This window comes from Juglans microcarpa x Juglans regia, chromosome 1D, assembly GCF_004785595.1.
Source record: "Juglans microcarpa x Juglans regia isolate MS1-56 chromosome 1D, Jm3101_v1.0, whole genome shotgun sequence".
NCBI lineage: Eukaryota > Viridiplantae > Streptophyta > Magnoliopsida > Fagales > Juglandaceae > Juglans > Juglans microcarpa x Juglans regia.
The window spans coordinates 45,024,161-45,035,953 of record NC_054594.1 but is presented as its reverse complement, the minus strand read 5'-3'; the positions used below and the strand labels follow the sequence as shown (position 1 = coordinate 45,035,953).

General features: G+C 36.1%; 3 protein-coding genes across 3 annotated transcripts; all 3 read left to right on the top strand.

Annotated features, from left to right (window-relative positions):
- Positions 1–1,327, top strand: LOC121262471 (chaperone protein dnaJ 8, chloroplastic-like). Its single transcript, XM_041164958.1, has 4 exons — positions 1–479; positions 510–617; positions 802–870; positions 996–1,327. The coding sequence occupies exons 1-4, from the start codon at positions 447–449 to the stop codon at positions 1,170–1,172; spliced, it is 387 nt and encodes a 128-aa protein (XP_041020892.1). The 5' UTR covers positions 1–446; the 3' UTR covers positions 1,173–1,327.
- A 977-nt stretch (positions 1,328–2,304) lies between these two features.
- LOC121262460 (magnesium transporter MRS2-10-like) lies at positions 2,305–7,132 on the top strand. Its single transcript, XM_041164946.1, is given in 7 exon segments — positions 2,305–2,412; positions 3,179–3,810; positions 4,918–5,046; positions 5,620–5,697; positions 5,700–5,951; positions 6,118–6,165; positions 6,703–7,132. Coding segments are annotated over 6 exon segments (1,332 nt in total). The 5' UTR covers positions 2,305–2,412; positions 3,179–3,216; the 3' UTR covers positions 6,934–7,132.
- A 1,648-nt stretch (positions 7,133–8,780) lies between these two features.
- On the top strand, positions 8,781–11,683 carry LOC121262446 (pentatricopeptide repeat-containing protein At1g80880, mitochondrial). The gene is made up of 2 exons (XM_041164923.1): positions 8,781–9,464; positions 10,591–11,683. The coding sequence occupies exons 1-2, from the start codon at positions 8,842–8,844 to the stop codon at positions 11,681–11,683; spliced, it is 1,716 nt and encodes a 571-aa protein (XP_041020857.1). The 5' UTR covers positions 8,781–8,841.
- Positions 11,684–11,793: the final 110 nt, after the last annotated feature.

Genomic DNA, 11,793 nt, shown 5'->3' with positions numbered 1-11,793 from the left:
ATAAGAACCCTCGAGGATTTTGCCCACTGTAAATTTAACAATTCTACGTGAGATGGATAGATTCCCTGTTTGAAAGCTTCTTCTATCCATTATTATTATTATTGTTATTATTATTATTCTCTCATCAACATCTTTCACTTCTCAAGAAAACTTTTTAGTTTTAGTTCAAACCCGCCTCCCTCGAGGCCAGGCCTCTATATATATATATTTATTCCAAATCGGGTTGCCTTGTCCATTGGATCATCTTCAAGCAAGAACCTTTTAAATTCCTTTTGTATTTCGAAGGCAACATTTTCTTGCTTTATTTAAAGCCGGAGCTTTGAACGGTTGGTATTGAGTTTTTACATCAATGGCTGCAGCTGGCTGCGACTGGATTTATTGGTGGTAATGGGTCGTCTTCTTCTTCTTGGTTTCAGCTCGGAAATGGGCAGAGGAGGAAGAAGAAGATGGTGAATAGGGTTATGTTTTCTTCTGCTTCTTCTTCTTCTTCTTCTTCATCGTCATCTTCATCTTCATCTTCATCTTCTTCTGTGATGGACCCCTATAAGACTCTGAGGATCCAACCCAGTGCCTCTGAATCTGAGATCAAGAAGGCTTTCAGACAGCTTGCTTTGCAGGTCTTATTTTTAGGAAAACCTTGTTTATCCGATTCTTCCTTTTCTGGATATTATTGGTTTTGTATGAACTTGAAGTTCTATAATTCTATGTTTTTAGATATGGTTTCTTAGCCATGTTGAGTTTTATGATTATGGTTATTAATTTAAGGTCATCTTCTCTGATTGATTTAACTTCATATTTCAGTATCATCCAGACGTATGCAGAGGAAGCAATAGTGGTGTGCAGTTCCACCAAATCAATGAAGCTTACGATGTACGTACTAATCCTATCCTCTGGATTCAACTGAATCTTTTATGTTTTCTTTTTCTATGCCTGGAATTGTTGACTCGTAGTGAGCGGTGCTTTTGATTAATTTTTGTGTGTGAATTTATATGCAGACTGTGATGAGTAAATTGAGAGGGGAATCGATGGCGTTGTCTGAGTCGTACGATGACGATATGGACGAGTCGATGAGAGGAATGAACGATCCTGATTGGGAGTTGTGGGAGGAGTGGATGGGATGGGAAGGAGCAGGAATTCGTGACTACTCGTCTCACATTAATCCCTATATTTGAAAGTTGTAATTAATAATCATATAAGAGTTGGACCGACGCCTTTCAACCAAAAATGGCTGTTTATTTGTGTATATAATTTCATTTATCCCTCTTCCCTTGTAAATAGTTGAAGCTGAATAATTTAATGAAAAAGTGCAGACAGTTCTAACATATAATTTTCATAGTTTATTAACGTGATATATTTTAGGCCATTTTAATACTAATTATTTAAAATATATTATATCAGTCATTATATTTATATTTGAGTAATTATTTTTCTTTCTTTCCGTATATCCATAGAACTCATAAGGTGGTTATTTAATTTATAAAAAAAGAAAAGAAAATTAAATTATGTATTTCGCCACCCAAAAAGGAAAGGGATCCAAATTAGTCAGGATCCGTTGGGTATCTCGGGTCAAAGTACCGGACTCCAAAACACAAGGAACGAAGTCCCGATTTATTTTCTGAAATTTACTATTTAAATAAGTGATTTTTATTTTTATAGAAATATTATTTGAATCATAGAGGGCGCAAACGTGTCTTTTTTTTAAAAAAATAATATGAAATCTATATAAAAAAATTAAATTTTTGATAATAAATTTTACTTTTTTTTTAAAGAAATACGTGACACAAACTCATAATTTTATATGACATTACTCTTTTGTTTTTTTATATATATTTTAAATTTATCTATTTTTTTAAATAATTATGTACATTTACAACGATTATAATTTATCACACCACCATATTAATTTTATTCTCTAGCTTCCAGCTCCGAATTCTATTGCTTCGAGCACGTCCAAATTCTGTCTTGTTTATTTTTATAGATGAGATGAGATGAGATGAGATGAGATGAATTAAGATTAAAATTAAAAAATTAAATAAAGTATTATTAAAATATATTTTTTAATATTATTTTTATTTTAAAATTTAAAAAATTTATTTTATTTTATATTAAAAATTAAAAAAATTATAATAATGAGATAAGATGTAATATTTTCTGAAAACAAAAGCGGCCTAAATTATACTTCTTTTTATCATGGACGCTCTTCCTCAGCGAGGGTTCTCTTTCCGGTAAATCCAAGGCTCTTATTTTTTCCCGAATTTTTGTTTACATTTACATTTTCATATTATCTTTTCTTTTCTCTTCGTATTTTACCTTTACGTTCTCGCATGACCGATCTGTACGATCAGCGACAGTCGTTCAACCAAGATACCAGATCATCTGTCCGGGAAGAACGCCCTAATTTCTTTGTTGCAGGTAGTTACCGTTATTTCCTGGTACACAGCCTTGAGTATGATTCTTCTTTGTTTCTAATCTTTTTAATAATCGATTTAATTTACGTAAAAGCATGTACATCTAATATACATGGTCGCGCGTGCGTGTACACGCTGCTTGAGTGTTTGAAGTTCTTCTTCAAATCATGAAGAAAGATACTCGTCCTTCCTCCTTTTGTATGCGGATAGATCGAGTGAAAGAATGAATAAATATGACGTATCATGTTGTTTTAGCTCTATTAGAATGCGCTACTTTCTAAGTTAGTTGAAGAAGTCGAATTCTGTGTTGTGCCTAGCCAAATGGAGTTTTAGTTTTTATGGGTCTCAATTTTTGGACGATTTCAGTTCAAACGAGCCATGAAATTCATAAGCATGCACAATCGTATTGCTATGCTCATTTTTTTCGTCTTATGTATCACAGCCAATATTCAAGAGGATTAAGGCATCTTGTTTAGCCAGTCCAGTTATAGGCATAGTCTTTTTGAAGGTTTGATTTTTGCGTACCATGCAACATCTTTCAACTTATTACTTATAAAAAACACATATTTCTTAGATAATCCACTACACGATTACATATACTGAAAACCTAAATACAAAGTGCTTACAGTGAATGAGTTGCATCATTACATATCACGGGTAAGGTTTCTTCAAGGCAAGCAAGTGCCTTATTGATATGATTTTAAATCTCATCTTTGCAACTTGTAATTGTAACTGTACCATTAAAACAATTGGTGCATTTGATTTTTCAGCTGTTTAAGAAGTTGTGGGGGTTAAACACTCATTGTAAATGGCGGATCTTAAAGAACACCTGCTCCCTCCAAAACCTCATTCAGCTATAAACCTTCGGGATGCAGCTTATCGATCTCCAGCCAGTGGGCGGCAACCTTTTCAGGGTATGGATGTTTTGGGGCTGAAGAAGCGGGGCCAAGGCCTTCGATCTTGGATTCGTGTTGATGCATCTGGGAATTCCCAAGTCATTGAGGTTGACAAATTCACTATGATGCGGCGTTGTGATCTTCCTGCCCGTGATCTGCGACTGCTTGATCCCTTATTTGTTTACCCCTCAACGATCCTGGGTAGGGAGAAGGCTATTGTTGTAAACTTGGAGCAAATTCGTTGTATTATCACTGCCGATGAGGTTCTTTTATTAAATTCCCTAGATAGTTCTGTATTGCATTATGTGGTGGAGCTACAACGTCGATTGACAACAAATGCTGCGAGTGAGGTCTGGCAGTCAGATGCCACTGACTTGAACCAAAGGAGGGGAAGTAGAAATTTGGAAAATGTTGTGTTTGGGAGCCCATCACCAGACTATTTGCCATTTGAGTTTAGGGCCCTTGAAGTTGCCTTGGAGGCTGCTTGTACATTTCTTGATTCTCAGGTGCGTACAGGAACAACTCTAAATGTACAATTCACTCATTGTTTGTCTTTGCTCTCTCCCTCGTTTGTCAGTGTTAGAGTTATATGAGGGGTGTTTAAACTTTTGGCCAAGATGAGTGCTTTCTACCGTTAGTAAAAGACTTATTTTCTGAAAATATTCACCCAAGTCATATATCCTTTCTATACCTGTTCATGGGCTTGGCAGGCTTCATTGACTATTAAACAAACTGTAGAAGTGCAAGTCATCCCTTTCCTGGACTTCAATCTGCCGAGTTTGGTTCTTGTTCCTGTCTTCAGTTTTGCCCACATATGGGAGAGATGACACAAAAAATTATGGGTATGGACTGGGCCTTTTAGCATTCATGTGAAACAAAAAGAATTTGGTTCTCTCAATATGAGAGGGGCTGGAGACTATAAATACAGGACATAGAGATTTATCTTTAGAAGCCTGAAGGAGTTGAGAGCTAACATTTCTCATGGAAAATAAAAGTTAGAAGGAAAAGTAGTTCACCAGAGGCAACATTATGTGCACTGGTGTCTTGGTTGGTAGGGGAAAAAAAGACAAAGAAAAAGAAACATGGGTTCAAATCGTGCCATGAAAAAAATTGAAAAAGGACCAAAAGGATATATGGATAATAATTTCTCTATTTCATCCTTAACTTATAAGCAGCAGTTTGAAGATTGTTGTACACTAGATTCTAATGATTAATGGATTTGGTGAAGGTTCATTTGTGTTTGTGCATTTTGTAAGGTCCCTTTGAAGTTTTGATGGTGATACTTGTGTTCAAACAGTATTTATTTTGTGCAGAATTGTTCAGCTCCTGTTTAGGTTTGGACTCTTCTCTTTCACAATGCTTCCAAATCTATCTTCAAATCTGTAGGGGAAATCAGAGCTCTTATGGGTCTTTCTGTGATAACTATCTCCCGCCACTCTTAAGAGCTCTTTCTGTGATAACTATCTCCCCCCACTCTGTGGGACTGCTTGTGCTCTTTGTTAATGTGAAGGTCACATTAGCTTGTTTCATCATGTATTTATTGGTTTGGAGCATGTGTATCAACTGTTAACATGAATATCTCATAACTCATTTGATATTTGAATTTTCCAAAGGCAGCAGAACTAGAAATTGAAGCATATCCGTTACTAGATGAACTTACATCAAAGATCAGTACACTCAATTTGGAACGAGCACGTAGATTGAAAAGCAGGCTTGTTGCGTTGACTCGAAGAGTGCAGAAGGTACTGTATAGTTGCTAGGGCTGTTGATGGGTTTGGTACATGTCTGGCAGGATCACACGAAAAATTTGAAACCTAAGAACCTAAAACACAGATTTATAGAAAGATGAAATCAAAATCAAATTCAAATAGAAGTACAGAAAAGCACATCTAATTCGAGTATGTATTTCTGTAATATATCTGTCATGTTTATTCATTCTTTGTTAAGAAGACGAATTTATTGATGTGTGTGTATATATATATATATATATATATATATATATATGTTTCTCTACTTTGTATTATAATAAGAATCAGATCTTAATCCAATCAAATATCCAAGTTTATCTTCAATCTGATAACGACCAAATCTTAAGAAGTACCATATTTGAACTTGAACAGTTTTATCTTATTTGATACTAATCAAATTTTGATCAGTTTAGTGACCATATCCTGACCACACCTATTGACAGCCCTATATCTTTCACGTTATTCATTTTTTTTTGTACTTATCCAAATAAAATTTTGCAAACAGTATCTTTTTTTTTTTTTTGTTTCCCCTTTCCTACTGCTCTCATTTTTGAGTTGCATCACTAGGTTAGAGATGAAATAGAGCAACTCATGGATGATGATGGAGATATGGCTGAAATGTATCTTACGGAGAAGAAAAAAGGATGGAAACATCATTTTGTGGTGATCTGTCATTGATGGGATACAGATCAACAGACTGTACATCTGTTTCTGCTCCTGTGTCTCCTTTTTCTTCACCCCGTGAAGCCCGGAAACTTGAGAAAAGCTTGAGCATTGTAAGGAGCAGACACGAGAGCATGAGGAGTTCTGAGAGTGCCACAGAAAGTATAGAAGAGCTTGAGATGTTGTTGGAAGCATATTTTGTTGTCATTGATAGCACCCTAAACAAGTTGACATCGGTATTTACAGCATACATTATGTTGCTATTTTTACTTGTTCTTGGGCTATGCCTATTTATCTCATCAATAAAATTTTTGTTTACTAATAAAAAAAATAGTATTTTTACTTCTCATTTTCTTGTGTAGGATTAAGCGACTAAAAATTATTTTCTTAAACTTGTTTCAGTTGAAGGAGTACATCGATGACACAGAAGATTTCATCAATATTCAGCTGGTACTTTTTATTTTTCCTTTTAATTTCCCCTTTCTTGGTATAGAAGCTTGTACAAAAATCCAAGCACTCGATCCAAACAGAAAGAACATCACAGGATACCCTAGTGGCATTCATCTTTATGTCAAAAGGTTCCAATGCCACATTGAACGATCACCACTCATAAAGCATATCAGGAGGCATCCTCCTAGAAAATTTCATAACAATCTTATCATCTGTTGAAAATGTTTTGGTTGACCTCCATCAAGGGTGATGATATCTATTCAACCCAATAATTCCATTACAGTGAACGATCTCTATCAATGGCTTTTAGTACCCCTAAAAATATAATACAAACATATATCTAGAAGCCAATAGAAAATTCAAGGTGATAATGAGATTAGTGAAAGCGAAAAACCATACAAGTCGCAACAAACAGACCACAGAATTATTTTGAAGATTTATGATGAGGTCATTATCTGAGTCTTCAACCCCAATGACATCATTTATACTAAAGCAAGCATTTAAAAACGGAAATTGATATGAGGTTTATGCATGCAGGATAACGTTCGAAATCAGCTGATCCAATTTGAGCTGCTGCTCACGACTGCTACATTTGTTGTTGCGATCTTTGGGGTGGTGGCAGGGATCTTTGGCATGAATTTTTCAATATCCTTATTCGATGACACTAGTGCATTTAAGTGGGTACTTGTAATCACAGGAATTATTGGGGTTGTGATATTCAGCGCATTCGTGTGGTTCTTCAAGCACAGAAGGCTAATGCAACTGTAAATTTGACACGACCGCAACTAGGAAAGTACAGAGGAGAAAGTCATTATTGTTTTACCTTTGTACTCTAGAAGCTATTATAGTAGATATTATCTCTATTTTAGAGCAATTCTTTTGAGTCAATATAGGTTCAATTGTAAGAAATTTTGTTAGAATGTCCATTAATTGTATATTATGGCGAGGAACGTCCTTATCAATCAAATGTGTATTAGAAGGGCGGGGCACCACCATGATTATAATTGGGATGGAGAAGTGAACCGTTGAGTATATAGTTGGAGAAGTAGCAGTGGATAGTAGATTTGAGAAGACTGCTCTCCAAGCCGAGTCACCCGTGGATGGCACCGGCCTCTGCTTTCTGAATATTGAAGAATTCAACCTATAATCCACTGTATCTCAATGCTTCTCCAGACCCTTAAAAGCTGGTCTGCACTAGAAGATCCGGTATGCGCTCTCAGTTCCCCCTGCTCGTTTATCTTTTGTAGTGGAAAAGGTCTGCCACTATGTACTTTCTTAATAGACATGTTTTATGTTCTTTGGTAATGTGATGTGCAGCGTGCTTAGTAACACTCACATATGGAAATAAATGGGGCAGTATGATGTGTCGATTTTTAGAACTGGGTAAAGTCAAAATTTCTTTATGACTCGTGATTTTAATACATCTAATTTTATATTGGAATGTATTGTACAAACTCCGTCTGGTTACAACAGACTTGAAGGAAGTTAATATTGATTATAATCCAGCGATGGTAAAGGGTGCTGTGAAGAGGTTTGCCTGGACTCGACGTTAACGAGTGTATTGGGAAGATGTTTTTCCTTCTTGATTTGGTGGATGTGACAAATAAATGAAACTCGGGCTATATGATAAGTTACGAACATTCCCAAAACTTATTTATTTGTTTTTTACACGAAAAATTTGATGTTTACGAGACAACTAATAAAATATTTACATGACATAATATGATTTGGAAGATAATTTTAAAATTTAAATCTTACAAATTATATTTTATATTATTTATTCAAGTAATGTTGATGTTATGTTCTACACATGGATTTAAGAATAGAATAACTTTATTTACAAATCATTGATCTACCACTGTATTTTTTCTTTTTCTTTTTTTTTTTTATTTTGTTTACCATATATATATATATATATATATATATTACCTTAGTCTGTAACTTGCACGAGTCCAACCTGTTTTTACATGCAACAGCAACACTCCTGGTAAAATAGGTATTAAAACTGGTCGGTGAAATATATTAGTTACTATCAATAGGCGCTAGGAACCGGATGAGTGAGAATTCTTGTTTTACACCCAGACACATGACACATATGGATTATAGCAAAATGAGTAATAGAATTGTATGTAGTCTATTCCTCACAAAATCATCTTCTTTACGGATCTTTTTTTTCCCCTCTCTCTCTCCTACCCATCACTCTCTCTCTCCCCTTCGAAGGTGGGTATCTCAAACCCCCCCCCCCCCCCCCCCCCCCCCCCCCCCCCCTTCCTATTTCTCAAGCCCGAAAGAAAAAGAAAATCATCCCAATCAAGTTCCAGTCCTCTGTTAAGTACAACAATTGAAGAAACATTTTTTTGGAGAAATATGGAAATGTTTCTGGGCATTAATATATCCAAATTCGAAGCACAACATCCTACTACTTACTTTTTCCTTTCTCTTCTCAAATATAAAAATATTATCTTTAAAAGGTTGGGGGGAGGGAAAGGGAAATGGGAGAGAAGAGGGAGAGCTTGGGGAGACGGGGAAAACTGAAATAGAAGGAATGACCCCCTCAACTCACACCCATCATAAATAAATGTCCTACGTGTCTAAATTTTGTTGGAGGGTCCGGTTTGAAGCTTTACCCGTTAACGTTTAACTACTCAAAATGTCGCACTGCTTTTGGTAGACCCGATGGCACATCTTCCCTCCCTTGCAAGGAGACTGCCACGAACGGATCCGCACTTCTTCCTACCCCTCTCCATGCTCCACCCTATCACTTGCTCACCCTCTCCTTCTCCGGCTACGGCTATACTACAGCCATTCCTTAGTTACCTCTTTCGCGCATTTCATCAAACACGTCATTTACCCTCTCCACAGACCCGTCGCTTCTCAACCTTCCAACCCTTCTCAGCTCAAAATTACCACTATCCATTTGACTTTGACAATTTCAAATTCAAAGCCACCCACGGCACGCAAGACCCGGGTCTTCCCCGATTCCTTGAGATGCTCAGAGGAGTCTCCCAGTGTCCCTCAGAAGCGAAGGCCGTCGAGTCTCTTGACGAGTCAGGCATCGAAGCGAATCGAGAAATTGTTTGCTCTGCGATTTGGGAATCGAGGGAAGAGTGGAGACTGGCATTTTTGGCTTTCAAATGGGGTGAGAAATGGGGCTGCACTGATGAAAAAGCTTGCTATTTGATGATATGGGTTTTGGGCAATCATAGAAAGTTTAATATTGCTTGGTGTTTGATTCGGGACATGCACACGCACCGTTCTAAAATGGACACTCGTCGGGCAATGCTTATTATGATTGATAGGTGAGATTGTATTTTCTTTCACTCTACTCTGTTTAAGTATGGTATGTTACATGTATATTGTCGTTGATTGATATAAGTATGTTACAAGTATGCATAAACATACATATATTGCTTTTCTACTAGTTCACAGTATTTGTAGTTGTAAAACAGATATTTGAGATACTTATAAAAAAAAAACTGATATTTGAGATACTAACTGTAGTTTTTCTTCCATATAAAGCTTAAAAAGAGATTCTATTTGGTTGTCCAAGTTCTTGCTTTGGTGCATCCACGCAAGTTGATTTGAACTTCTAAAGTTCTAAGATTTTCACACTAATTTCTCTTTTCATTCCTGAATAACGACTTTTTTCTTGTATAATTCAAAGAGTTTTAGATCCATATATATTATGCTAAGGTTCGGGATATAGTTAGAAGAATTCAGGATCATCTCTGATTGTATTTCTTTTGTTGAGTTTCCCTTTCATTTGGACGTAGGTCAAACCGCATAAATATTTGTTTTGTTTCTCTTAATTATTTTGTTGTAGTTTCTTATTTGTATTGGGTTGCTTGTAAAAAAATATTAAACACATAATAATTAAGAAAAGAAAAAAATATCACATGGTGTCAAAAAAAAAAAAAACCAAAGCGATTAGGTTAAAACTTTCCTCGCAAAGTTTTATGATCTCCTTCTTTCTTGCTTTTCTCAAAGGTTTAACATGTCATACTTCACGTGAAAATGGATTTGCTGAAGTTTTTCTTATGAAGTTTTTATTTTAATGTTTCAGTGACAATTCTCAATAATTAAATGTGATGCAGGAGAGTACTGGATAAATATTATGCTTTATCTTGCTTGCTTTTCTCAATTTGTTAACATGTCATACTTCATGAAGATGGATTTGCTGAAGCTTTTCTTATGAAGTTTTTATTTTAATGTTTGAGTGACAATTCTCAATAATTAAATGTGATGCAGGAGAGTACTGGTGTTTCTCATGTATACTACCTGTGTACTTGGGCTTTGCCTATTTCTATGAATATAACTTCTTGATTACCGATAAAAAAAAAATAAAAATATTATGCTTTATCTTAATTATAACAAATGTTAATTCAAGTTATTGTTCTTTCTATGTTTCCATTTGGTAATAATCAGATATGCATCTGCAAATGATCCATGCAAGGCCATTCGGACATTCCACGTAATGGAGACGTTCAGATTGACCCCTGATCAGGAAGCATTCCACACCGTTCTGAAGGCACTCTGTAAATATGGAAACATTGAGGAGGCTGAAGAATTTATGTTTGTAAACAAGAAGTTATTCCCACTGGAGACTGAGGGCTTTAACATTATTCTCAATGCATGGTGTAACGTATCTCTAGATGTATTTGAAGCAAAGAGAGTTTGGAGAGAAATGTCTAAATGCTGTATTACACCAGATGCAACTTCATATACTCTCATGATTTCCTGTTTCTCAAAGGTTGGGAATCTCTTTGATTCACTTAGACTCTATGATGAAATGAAGAAACGAAGTTGGATCATAAGCCTTGAGGTTTACAATTCATTAATATACGTACTAAGTCATGCGAATTGCTTTGAGGAAGCTCTCAAAATCCTGGACAAAATGAAAGGTTTAGGTTTGCAACCGGATTCTACCACTTACAACTCAATGATACACCCTCTGTGCGAAGCAAAAAGGTTTGAGGAGGCAAGAAATATACTGACCACTATGATGCAGGAGAATCTCAGTCCAACCATGGAGACTTACCATGCATTTCTTAGGAGTGCAGGTTTTGAGGGAACATTGGAAGTTCTTAACCGAATGAAGAAAGCTGGTTTAGGTCCTACTGGGGATACCTTTCTAATAATTATTGGCAAGTTCTTGAAACTGGGGCAACCTGACCATGCATTGAAGGTATTTATGGAAATGAAACAGTATGAAATAGTGCCCAATTCCTCGCATTACTCGGTGCTGGTACAAGGGCTGGCAATGTGTGGGTGGTTGATCAAGGCCAGGGAGTTCTATGCAGAGATGAGATCAAATGGATTTTTAGAAGACCCAAAGCTTAAGAAGCTCTTGAAGGAACCAGTCCGATGCAGTGTACATGAAGGGAAGCGACAGGTCCAACAGGTTAATAGAGATGAGAGGACGAATCATAGGAAAGGCAGAAGTATGAGATGGACAAATAATACCCACCAATCAAGAAAGAAGAAGAAATCAATCGAAAAGTCCAATTTGGAACTTTGACTGGACATAAAAAGCATGACGAGTTATCTGTGCCATTTAGTATGATAAATGAGGTGCTTTTGCTGGTTGTAAATATTGAAAGAATGACCGAAGAAACTCCTGCTTCAAGA

What these genes read in the sequence shown, in the direction of transcription:
- LOC121262471 (XM_041164958.1), top strand. Translation starts at nt 447, where the DNA reads ATGGTGAATAGGGTTATGTTTTCTTCTGCTTCT. An exon ending in TTATGTTTTCTTCTGCTTCT is followed by an intron (nt 480 to 509) that starts TCTTCTTCTTCT and finishes TCGTCATCTTCA; the next exon opens with TCTTCATCTTCATCTTCTTC. An exon ending in AAATCAATGAAGCTTACGAT is followed by an intron (nt 871 to 995) that starts GTACGTACTAAT and finishes ATTTATATGCAG; the next exon opens with ACTGTGATGAGTAAATTGAG.
- LOC121262446 (XM_041164923.1), top strand. Translation starts at nt 8,842, where the DNA reads ATGGCACATCTTCCCTCCCTTGCAAGGAGACTGCCACGAACGGATCCG. An exon ending in ATGCTTATTATGATTGATAG is followed by an intron (nt 9,465 to 10,590) that starts GTGAGATTGTAT and finishes GGTAATAATCAG; the next exon opens with ATATGCATCTGCAAATGATC.